The sequence below is a fragment of the Plecotus auritus genome (assembly GCF_963455305.1).
Source record: "Plecotus auritus genome assembly, chromosome: 5".
Lineage (NCBI taxonomy): Eukaryota > Metazoa > Chordata > Mammalia > Chiroptera > Vespertilionidae > Plecotus > Plecotus auritus.
Genome location: NC_137776.1, coordinates 72708784 through 72721500, shown reverse-complemented (window position 1 = coordinate 72721500; position 12717 = coordinate 72708784). Strand labels below are relative to the sequence as shown.

General features: G+C 40.1%; 1 protein-coding gene across 4 annotated transcripts in view; it reads right to left on the bottom strand.

Annotated features, from left to right (window-relative positions):
- The window catches only part of GTDC1 (glycosyltransferase like domain containing 1), a 380973-nt gene that overhangs the window by 251242 nt on the left and 117014 nt on the right, over nucleotides 1–12717 (bottom strand). For all 4 annotated transcript variants that reach the window (XM_080671078.1, XM_080671081.1, XM_080671079.1 and 1 more), the window contains exon 3: nucleotides 12192–12394. In XM_080671078.1, the coding sequence (XP_080527204.1) occupies nucleotides 12192–12370 (179 nt within the window). In that variant the 5' untranslated portion in view covers nucleotides 12371–12394. The remainder of the gene's footprint in view (nucleotides 1–12191; nucleotides 12395–12717) is intronic.

Genomic DNA, 12717 nt, shown 5'->3' with positions numbered 1-12717 from the left:
AGAGACCCACTTGGAGAGAGCCTGCTTCAGAATACAGCTAAACCAGAGGAAAGCTGCGGCAAGAACTCAAGAGGCTTAATGATGTCACTGAGCCACCGGAGTCAGCTTTGCCTGGAGTCAACCACTCTGGGACTTTCATATGGCCCGATAGATTTCCCTTTATGTTTAAGTGATTTTGAATTCGATTTCTACCTTGTGCTATTAATAGGGTCCTGAGTAATAGAGCCTGCAAAAGAAGTCAAAATCTAAGCAAAAGCTCCCCAAATTCTTGACCTTGATTTCAAGAATGTACACGAACTAGGCAATATCTGCCTTATCATCCCAGCCTGATATCCCAGACTCCTCCTACCTCAGAATGTGTTCATGCTAAACCAAGATTTTCAAGATTTCCAAACATTTGCCAGTACTTCTAGTCTTACTGCCTTTGATCACAACACTTCCTTCTCCTACAGCACTCTTCCATTTTCTCTGAAACCATCAAAATCTCCAACATCCTCTCAGGTCCACCCCAGAATTTCCTGAATGAATATTAAACTTTCTCCTCTGTACTTCTTTAGTGTTTGCTGCCAACTCTGCATCACTGACTATTCTGTGTGAGATCTATAGGAACAGCTTCAGTATTAGTGTACATGCCCCATGTCCCATGCCCTATAGAGACAGACAGCTACCATGAAGGTCAAACACCTTCTCTTTGAAGGCAAATAACCATGAAATGCTGAAGCTGAAACAAGACATCAAACAGTAAGTCATATCAGAGCAACTTAAAAGATAGAAGCCCTACTAGAAAAAAACATTATTCTCTAAAATCTGTACCTCTAAAATTAAAAGTTAAATATGCAAGGAGATACACATATAAGACAAGGAAACAATGCCTGTGTCAAATGAAGCAGTGGTTGATAAAGTTGAATAAGAGAACAAATTTGCCTTTTATATTAGAATTCCTTAAATCTTCATCATAATTCATTGTTCACAACATCACAGAGCTCAATAGATGAAACCAACACCTTTAGTAACAGATGAAAAAAATAAGACTCAGGTTAAAAAGTGACTTTCCCAAGACCAAACAATTTATTTATGGCAGAGCTGGGATTAGAATCCAAGACTGCTGATTCCCCTGTTGTTTCTTTCAAACACGAATGATTTATATTCTTGTAAGAAACTCTTTTATGTGTATGTACATTTAAATATGTGTCACTAAAGATCATTTGAAGCCCTATCTGGTTTGGCTCAGTGGAGAGAGTGGCTGAAGGGTCCCGAGTTAGATTCAGGTCAAGGGCATGTACCTTGGTTGCAAGTTCCCTGGCCCTGGTCAGGGTGTATGCAGGAGGCAACCAATCAGTGTGTCTCTATCACATCCATGTTTCTCTCTGTCTCTCCCTCTCCCTTCCACTCTCTCTAAAAATGGAAAAATATCCTCCAGTGAGAATTAAAATAACAAAACAAATTAAAAAAGCCCTACATGGGCCAGTTAAGTAGCATAAATGTGAGTAGCAAATTGCATAAAACAATGTCAACTAGTTGTGTTGGTGGCCAAAACAAATAATGTCTATCTGTCTAAAAGCATTAAAAATTAAAAAAAAAAAATGCTTAAGTAACTGCAGAGTCGAAACAAAATATCTCTTTAAGCCAAATTCTAATTTTTCAGTTATCCTACAGCTTCTGCACCATACATTAAAAGGCCACAGCTCGTGGTGGCCACTGCTAAAACTAAAAATATTTAAAATATAATCATGTGAATTTTTACAAAATATCACAGGTATATTCTAGGTTCCATAGTTTCCTGAACTAGGAACTTTTTTTTCCCTAGAAACACTTTTATACAGAGAAAATTTGAGAAAATTGTATTTTCTTTTGTCAAAATTTACATTAATAAAGGATGACTGATTTCACAGTATGATTAATATAACCCACAAAAATAAGTGAGTAAATGTTTATGGAATTCTTTAGTTTAATCCCATAAACCTGAGTAATACAGGCATTTAAATGTTTCTAAGCAGTTTCCATGTGTAAGAGATAATATTTCTACAGGGGATATTAGTAGTGCCCATGCAGAAAAAGTAAGAAAATTAGCAAAGCCAATTACAACCATATTTTGTGTGCACTTTCAAACGCACAGATATGAAGTCATTCATTCAATCACCCTCCGCACTACTATCTGCGAGGCAGCACACTAGGCTAGGTACTGGGACTAAAAATGGTAAACAAGACAACTGTGGCCCTGGCCATTGTGGAACTTACAGTATAATACAAAGGAAAATAAAGCAAACAAACACAATAATTGCAAATTATATATAATGTTATTACAAAAGGGAAAGAGAGGATACTGAAATAGAGGACTTGTTTTAGATGGGGTGGCCAGGATGTGTCTCTCTGTGAAGGCAGAAGTTTAGCTGAGACTTAAAGAATGGGAAGGAATAAGCAAAGGGGAGCGGGGGCGGTGTGGGGGGAGTGAGTTAGTGTTGCAGCTGAGGGGCCAGCAAGTAGCAACAGGACAGGGGAAGGAAAGAGCTTGACATTTCTCAGTGAACAAGGCCAATGCCACTACTGCAGCATATTAATGAGATGACTGGAGTGGGAGATGAGGCTGCAAAGGTAGGAAGGGTCCAGCAAACCCTGTGTATGATCTGGATGTTAACAGATGCAATGGGATGGTTTTCAATCAGGGACTATTTAATCAAGACTGTGAGTATTAGCAAATGGATATAGGCAGGAAGCTTTCTTTCAGTCAACAAAAAAGTTTACTAAACACTAACTATGTGCCAGTGCTGTATGTCCAAGGTTGCCGAGTTTGGCCTCCCATCACCAGTGCTAGCACAGGCACTGGCTCTTAATATAAAAGCTCTTAATAACTGCTGATGAAGAAAACAACAAGAAACGGGCTTAGAAAAGGGCCAAAGGATAACTACTCTGGGGGTACATTAGGCCAAACCATCTCACCTCCCATCCCTCTCTCTACTACTATTCAGTCACCAAGAATTTCTCCCCCAAAAAAGGGGCTGTTAAATGTTTATTATCAGCAAGAGATGGTGAACAAAGAGAAATATAGGAAAGACTTTAGAAAGATAGAAGGAGGAAGGGGACATGAATGCTCTTTGGTGAGTGCTAGGCCTGATCCACCCTGCCTCCCGCCCTCAGTTATCTCTGTGGGCTGGCTGGTCAGACCAGCAGGCCCATCATGTGAATAAACCACAGAGGGGTATAAAGAAAGGAAAGATGGACAGAACTGGTCATTTAACGGGTAGAACAATGTGTCAAAAGGCAGCTAGTAGACCAAATCTGACCCTCAGGGAATAGGCAAGCAGGAAGACTTCTCTGAGAGGGGGTCTTAAGACAAGGAGAGGGTAACTGGCTATCTGCACCACAGGCCCTGAAGACAGTAAGCCAGAGACACTAATACCTGTGCACACCTTACCGTTCCAAAACCAAATATATTATCATTGGCTAAGACCTTAATAAAAGAAGAATTTTTTTCTCAAATAAACAAAGAAGTAAATGTTGGAAATCGAAGTACAATAAAAGTACCCTTCATTTTCTAAAGGTTTCCTCTAGCTGTGAGACAAACCATGACGAAGATACTCGATACCTAACAACAACTAGATTAGAAGCATTCTACAATCAGACTCATAGCTTTGATTATTATGTCAAAAATAAGTATGTTACTTCTAAAAGCAAAATTTTGAAGGTCCTTACTCTATAGCCAGAGCTCTTTTATACATAATACATTTTGTGTCCATTTGGGGGTTTTATACCTTTTCCATTGCATTCATTAAAAATAACTATCCTCTCTCCTCTGTGAAAGTGTAATAAACATCCAGTTTGTCTTTTAAAATATAGTTGGCAAATTTCAAAAGGTAAATATATGGGCAATTTACCCTCGGGGTATTTGAGGTACAGTCTCTTAGAAATAATGTCTTGTGCTCAGCCTGTGTGGCTCAGTGGCTAAGTGTTGACCTATGAACCAGGAGGTCACAGTTCAATTCCAGGTCAGGGCACATGCCTGGGTTTCTCGGGCTGGATCCCCAGTGGGGGGTGTGCAGGAAGTAGCTGATTGATGATTCTCTCTCATCACTGATGTTTCTCTCTCTCTCTCTTCCTCTCCCTTCCTCTCTGAAATCAATAAAAAATATATACTTTTTTTAAAAAAAAGAAATAATGTCTTATTATCCATATGAACCATTACTTGGGAATCTTAAATGTGATATTTTAATTTTATTATTTTTTTGTTAATTTTCACCCAAGTATATTTTTCCATTGATTTTTAGAGAGAGTGGAAGGGAGGGGGGCAGGAGAGAGACAGAGAGATCAGAGATCAATTGGTTGCCTCCTGCCTGCCCCCACAGGGGCTGGGGATCGAACCTGCAACCCAGGTACATGCCCTTGACTGGGAATCATGCCAGAAACCTTCAATCCAAGGGCCTACACTCTAACCACTGAGGACACCAGCTAGGGCATATTTTATTTTTTAGGATGCTAGAAGGGATATTAAAAACATGCACATGAGCTCAGCCAGCATGGCTCAGTGGTTGAGCATCAACCTAAGAACCAAGAGATCACGGTTTAATTCCCCAATCGAGGCAAATGCCTGGGTTGTGGGCTCAATCCCCAGTATGGGGCATGCAGGAGGCAGCTGATCAATGATTCTCTCTCATTATTGATGTTTCTATCTCTCTCTCCCCCTTTCCCTTCCTCTCAGAAATCAATAAACAATATTTACAAAATAAAAGATAAAAAAATAAAAACATGCACTTGAAGTTGCACTGCCATGCTTAATTCCTTGGATGAAGTGGGTTCACAGTGTTTGCTACTAACTATTCACACACCTTTGAAATAGCAACTTGTGAAAATAAACTATGAACTTCATAACAAGAAAACCTTTATTTTCCTATTAGAATATTTAGCTTCTTCAGAACACTGACAGAGAAACACAATGTGGAAAAGATAAAGTCTGAAAACCAGGCTTTAGGAAGCATAGTGACAGTGTTAATTTCCAGTTCTGCAATGAAGAGTTTGTTAGGGTAATCTGAAGGATAGTCATTCAGTCATTCCTATGTGTATGTGAGAGAGAAAAGAGTGAGAGAGAGGAAAGAGAGACAGAGAGAGACACAGAGACAGATACAGGCTGAATGGTTGTTATTGGTTTGCACTGTTATTCTACCTCTGTAGTGTTGTGGTCAGCTACATTTTCAAAATAAAGTCCACATGGCTGAACAATACAGTCAATCAGAGAGGACTGCACTGAGATGCAATATTGTGGACAAAGTCCTAAGCCCTGCACAAATACTGGGAGGCTGCTGTGTGTGCCGCCTGGACAGGAGAGCATACTGGTAGAAAAACAAAGCAAATGAGATTCCCACAATTCAGCAGTGTAGGATAGGGACACTGGCAGGCTGGCTGGGCAACAGCCATGGGGAATCTCTCACACAATTTCATAAATGGAGCAGTCACATGTTGGTGAGACTCTGGGATGCTAGACTGCACCTCCTGAAAAATTTATACATGTCAGAACATCATCCAAATCCCAAGAAGTATAAACAACTGGTAATGATATAAGAGAAGTGAGCTGGGCAGTACTGGAATGCAGCCTCTAGCCAAGATCATAAACATAGAGAACTGCACAGCATACCAGTTTGAGGATAATTTGGGGGCAGGTATTGAGCATCCTAAATAGAGAATGTAATTGGTGCATCCATGAATCTACCCAATGATTTTTTAAAGACATCATATGTAGTATTTTATTTGGATCTTAAGGAAAAACCTCAAAAGAAGAAAATTCAAATAACTTGTGACTTCCATGGTGGAAAATTAGAGAAATGTACTGAGGGAAAAGGAGAAAATAAAAGATTCACAAACCTAGAAAAGCTCCTGGTTCCCAGATTCCAGCCTCCAACAGATTCAATAACTATAATACTTCCCAGGACTCTGAAAAGCACCACACCCACTTCTAAGAGTAAAATCTAGTAATATATTTTAATCAGGAGTACTTAGGTCCTCTCTATTCTTCTCCCTTCCTCTCTATAAAATCAATATATATATATATATATATATATATATATATATATATATATATATTTAAAAAGAGTACTTAGATCTAATTTCCTTAATTTATTTACTCTGCTTCAGCATGGGCTTAAAAAGAGCAAATAGTGTATGAACTTAAAAAGAATGAACAACCCACAGCCAACATCATACACAAAGGGCAAAAACTAAAAGCATTTCCCTTAATACAAGCATGTCAAACCCACGGCCGGCGGGCCGCATGCCTCATTTAAAAACGTTTAAAAAACGAGGCATGTGGCCCGCCAGCTGCGGGTTTGACATGCTTGCCTTAAGATCCGAAACAAGACAGGGATGTCCGCTTTCACCACTTATTCAACATAGTACTGGAAGTCCTAGCCACAGTGATCAGACAAGAAGAAATAAAAGGCATCCAAATTACTGTAGAGATGTAAAATGATTGCCCTGGTTAAGCCTAACAACACTGCACTTACCTATAATTTCTTAAGTTATCATTTACTTTTTTTAAACAAATTTTTATTGATTTCAGAGAGGAAGGGATAGGGAGAGACAGAAACATCAATGATGAGAGAGAATCATTGATTGGCTGCCTCTTGCATGCCCCACACTGGGGATGAAGCCAACAACCCGGGCATGTGCCCTGACCAAGAACTAAACTGTGACCTCCTAATTCACAGGTCAGTGCTCAACCACTGAGCCACACCAGCCAGACTACTTTTCTTTTATGGATTTCAGAGAGGAAGGAGAAAAAGAGCAAGATAGAGACACCAATGATGAGAGAGACATAGTACTGGTGTGGACCAGCCTCTGGCTTTCAGTTGAACATTTTCAGCTCATGCAGTCACATCTTTCATGGCTCCAGTTCCATTCGGGTTTTTCTATTTCATTTTTTGAGTGAGATTTTGTAAGTAATGTTTTTCTAAGAAATTATCCATTTTATATAAGTTTTCAAATGTATCAACATAGAGCTATTAAGAGCATTTCCTCCTTTTTATTGATCTGTGTCATATCTGTAGCTATAGTTTATTCACTCTAAAAATTAATTGTGCGTTTGAGAAAAAATCAATCGTGCCTGTGGTTTACCTATTTTATTATTTCAAAATAACTACTTTGAGTTTGTTCATCTCGAATATATAGGTTGTTTCAATTTCACTAATTTTTACTCTTATAGTTTCCATCCCAGCACTACTCCTAGATTCAAATCAGAGGGGCCCTGCCCATCACAATTAAAAAAGTAAAAATAGTTATTAACAATGATGTGGCTGTGACTGTCACTTTAGATGCAACCCACTCTGTGATACACAATATGTTCATTATGATTAAGTTCTATTTTTTAGTATCCATTATGATTTCTTCTGTGACCCATGAGTTATTTAGAATTATGTTTTTGCATTTCCTGACTTCCAGGCTTTTTTAGGAATCTTTGTTAATGAGTTCTCTCCTGCACAAACACTTCAGAATGATTTCATCTGAGGCGCAGAATCATTTGTGGCGGACTGCTCACAGCCTGATGCCGATGCTGGCAGTAGGAGGCTGGCAAGGGCACAGGGGAAGGAAGGGGGCGGGAAAAGGGGGTGGGGGCCTGACAGTGTCTGCTACACTGATCCTCAGGCAACTGCTTTTATTCATGTCTAGGGTAACCTTCCATTCTTTCTTTCTTATAACCTCCTTTCTTTGTACCAAAGATAGCACCAAATAACACTCGTTGGCACCTTACTCTTGTCCCTTGGTATATCTTAGAGAAGTTCCCATGAGGGTACGCTGAAAGCTGCACCAATATTCCATTTCAAGAATGTACCGTAACTTAGTTAACCAGTTCCTTTTATGAAAATGAGGCAACCACAGCTTCAAAGCCAGTTTACAATCTAATTTCCAGATCCCCCTTCAGGTCCCCTCTGACTTAGCTCAGCCATGGACTTAAAAGGAAATCTGTTGCATTTCAAAAGCATGTCTAGATGTTTGAGAACGCAGGGTTTTCAGGTGACAAGAGCTGTCCTACTCAGGATGGACGTCTAATCCAGGTGCTTCCCAGCTTCTACAGCTGCTTTGCAGCCCCGGTGTCCTGTCCTCATCTTATCACCTCATGGTTTCAGGCATCACAACCACACTCCAATGTGGGAAAGGATAGGTAGCTTTGTTGGAAGAATACCCAAAAGCCATACACTTAAATCTAATTTGCCAAAACCTAGTGACTGACTAGCCCTAGCTGCAAGGAGAGCTGGGAAATTTGGCAGAGAACAGGGTCATCATGACCTACATAGGTCAGTCATGCTTCCCTCCCGGGAGCTGGGTACATAACAGTAGGCATCAGAGAGTGAAGAAATTTTAAGTAACAGTGATTCTGTCAGTTCAGTAAAGGCACTGAGGAAAAAAAAAAAAATGAATACAATAATCTTTGATGCCTACCCTAGGTATCCTATATAATAAAAGGCTAATACGCAAATTGTCCCCTCGGGAGTTCGACTGACTGGGAGTTTGACTGCTCGCTATGACGTGCACTGACCACCAGGGGGCAGCACAAAACGAAAGAAGGCCCGGGCCGGCAGCCGGAAGGCCCTATCGGCCCTGATCGCAGGCCAGGCCCAGGGATCCTACCCATGCATGAATTTTGTGCACCGGGCCTCTAGTATTTTAATAAAATAGAAAGGTTTGACCCTAGAACAAATGACTTACACATTTCAGAATACAAAATTAAGGTATATCCCCAAAAACATCCTTCTGCATTTTGCAAAGTTTCCAGAGGGCAAGGCTTTAGTATAACCTACAAGTTAGAATAATTACCCACTACTTCTGAGAAAAATAACTTCCAGAGCTTTTATAATTTATAATAACATTATACAGACCCAAATGTGGAGCAAGATGCATCCTTTCAGCTGCCAAGATAAAGTAGAACCAAACTGATGAATTATGCTGAAGCATTTATCCTTTTAGTAATAACACTAGTAGCCCTGCGCAGGAATCCGTGCGCCAGTAGCTCTCTGCTGCCCTCCTGTAGCTCTCTGCTTGCTGCCCCGCCCTCCTGTAGCACCCCCTCCCATAGCTTGCTGCCCTGTCCCCTCCTGTAGCTCTCTGCCTCCCGCTTGCTTGCTGCCCTGCCCCCTCCTGTAGCTCTCTGCCTCCCCGTGTAGTTCGCTGCCCCACCCTCCTGCACATCTGTGATCCGGTAGGTACGCGGTCAGTCGTTACACCTCACAGCATAACAGAGAATTAGCATAATCCTCTCTTTTTATATAGGATATTTTCCACATAACAAGCTTCTAACAGTGACTACATGTACAGAAGTTGGAAAATAACATGTGTACCTGCACTCAAGGCCTTCCTCATCAGACACATTCCTACTTGTTCACAGTGATTTTGCATAGTAGGCAATATTAGTGCTTATTCATTTTTTTCTTTATGAATTTTGATGATTTCGTTTCCCAAATGTACAAAGAGTAAGTAACTGGAAAACAAAAACCTTTCATACCTTTAAAAGTCTCTGCAGAGATCAGATCGACTGGGGTAATAAAAGATTACTCTAGCCCTGGCTGGTTTGGCTCAGTGGATAGAGCGTCGGCCTGTGGACTGAAGGGTCCCGGGTTCGATTCTGGCCAAGGGCACATGCCCGGGTTGCAGGTTCGGTCCCCAGTGGGAGGCTTGCAGGAGGCAGCCAATGAATGATTCTCTCTCATCATTGATGTTTCTCTCCCTCTCCCTCTCCCTTCCTCTCTAACATCAATTAAAAAATAAATAAATAAATATATATATATATATATATATATATATATATATATATATATATATAGGATTGAGTGAACATATTTTTTAACTTAGTGTAAGTTTTCAAGCTGCTGCTATCTGTCCAAAAGTATTTGAAAGAGCTATTTGGTAAAGAGTTACATGTTATCATTAGTCAAATATTATGATAAGTTAAACTTCTGAACTCTATCTCTTAGTGAAGTCTGATTAGATGAACAGTTAACTGCATGGCTTATATGGCTGATCCTGAAAGGTCACAGATACCACGGTGAGGACCTGGAGGTTCTGGCAACATCACAATCTCTCAGAAATCTACTTCCCAAGTAAGACCGCTTCAAACAGCAGTGTGACATTTATCCTCAAATGCTTCAGGCCTAAGAGGGAGCGGGCTGAGAAGTGTTGGTTTGCCTGCCATCTACATACATGTATCTGTAATACAATCCTCTCATTCTGAAAAACTGCATAATCAAAATGAAATCTGATAGCAAATACAGCATTGGTTCATTTCAATGTTCAAGTCACTGTAGAAATTTTTATTATGTTAAGATGTAATGTTAAATGAAAACGTGCCACCATAAAGTCAGCCAGATTACTTGACCTCAAGTACTACAAGCACAACCAGTGCAGCGAAAACAATTAAATGAGATGGGAAAGCAACTATAAACAGTCAGATTTTAACACAGCAATAGTCTTATCATTGCCTTTAAAACTTTTATACTGATACATTCATTGATATGTCTCATACTATTAGGGAATCAACAATATTCACTTAGTCATATGAGAATACAAAACATTAAATTATGTAAGGAAAAATACAGTTTAGATTAGAAAAATACAAAATTCTCAATATGCCACCAAACCATGTTTTACCTTTAAAATCCCAAGCAACGTGACTGGAGTGCTCACTACTATTCCATCTGCAAACTGAATTCTCAGAGATAATGCACGGTTTTCATTCACCAAAAGGGTTATTCTCTCAAATCACTACTAAGAACAGCAACCTACATTTAAATTCCAGGCTCCTGTCTCCCTGTGACTGCTCCACCTCACACGTAGCAGATGGGTACAGCTACATGGGCCATGGTGGGCACTGCAGCCGGCATCGTGCACTTTCTCTAACAACCTGTCTGCTAACTCCATTCATTATCAGCCTGGCACTTCCACTCCTGCTAAAGCCATGCCGTCCTGCCCAGGGTGGCAGGAACATCAGATATGTAACCCACAGCAGGATAATCTTCACTACTTAACAATCAAGAGATACTCGGCAGTGCATGCAAACAGAATAAAGAGGTAGAAACGTTCAAGGGGATTCCATTCTACTTATTCCTCCTACCACTATAATCAGTATTTCTCATCCATCTTTTCAATGTGTCCCATAAGACTTTCTTTTATTTTAAATGTATTTATTTTTTTCCATCACCATTTATCCCCACTATACCATCTTCCACCTCTACCTCCCTTTCCCCTACTACAATCACCACATTGTAGATGTCCATGAGTTCTCTCTCTTTTTCCTTTTTGCTCAATCCCTCTACTCCCCAGCACACCAACACCACCACCACCAGAGCTATCTGCCTGCTCTCTATGAGTCTGTCTCTATTTTGCTTGGTAGTTCAGTTTGTTCATTAGATTCCACATATGAGTGAAATCATATGGTACTTGTCTTTCTCTGAGTGGATTATTTCACTCAGCATATTGTTTTCCAGGTCCATCCATGCTGTGGCAAGGGTAAAGTTTCTTCCTTTTTATGGCAGAGTAGCAATCCATTGTGTAAATGTACCACAGCATTTTTATCTACCTTTAAGACCTTCTAATAGATGCCCCTAGTTCCCACAAAGCAGAATCCATTAGTGAGGTCCATGTCCCCAGATCCACTCCTCCTTCAAGATTAAGCAAAGGCTCCCAACTATAAAAAGCCACCTCAAGTTTGTCACAGTTAAAACCAACTTCTCCGTTTTCCATACTTTCACTTCATGCACATGTCTATCTCTATCTCAATAGACCTTCAAGCCTGTAAGGGCACAGACTTTGGTCATATCTATCTTTGAAACCTTAGCTCCTAGCATAGAGCAGACACAATAAACTAAACTAAAACAGCATACTTACTAAAACAGGCATTGGAGGTTATGGAGTCAAAAAATAAAGCAGAGCCCAAAACCAACTCTCTCAGGCCAAAAAGTGTCACCCATACCCACATTTGTGCATGTGAGACAATCACAAGACAAATAAGAAGAGGAGTGTAGGTTCTAAATGTGGGCACTTTCCCAAGGACAAGGGGCCCTGAGAGTGCAAAGTGCTCCCCTGCTCTCTGCTGTCTGTACTGTGGTCATACTAACCAGTTCCAGCTGGAGAACATCTCATGGACTCCAATAGAAAAGTACCATCCTTACACAGGGACATTAAAAAAAGGCTGGAGATGAAGCCTGAAGGCTCATTACCTGTAATGCTCACTGACAGGGATATTCTGAGAGAAGTACAAAGCCGACGTCCGCGCTCTCCAATGCCACTTCTTTGCAGGAAGCGTGTAAAGGACACAGTCTTCCAATTCTTCTTGGAGCAGGTCCACCAGCTGTTTATGGGACCCTCCATAGAATGCTTCAATGAGAAGAATACTCATTGGTCCTTCAACCCGTCTCAGATTCTAGATAATAAGCAAAAAATACATCTTTCAAATATATGTGTATGTGTAGAAAGATTTTTTAAATAAAAACAACTTAAGATATTATACCCAGTAAGCAAGTACAGATAATTTACAGATGCATTATTTTATAAAAAATAGGTGTGTCCCACTATTTAACAAAACATATAACACTTAAGGTTTGTATTTTTGCAATCAATATTATTGCATCATTCATGTTAGTAAGAGGATATGAAGGATGTTTTCTTTTTCTGATTTGTTTTCTTCATGCCCTAAGATTACTTCCACAAGGACTCAGTTTTCCTCCTACCCTAGGAAGTATAAGC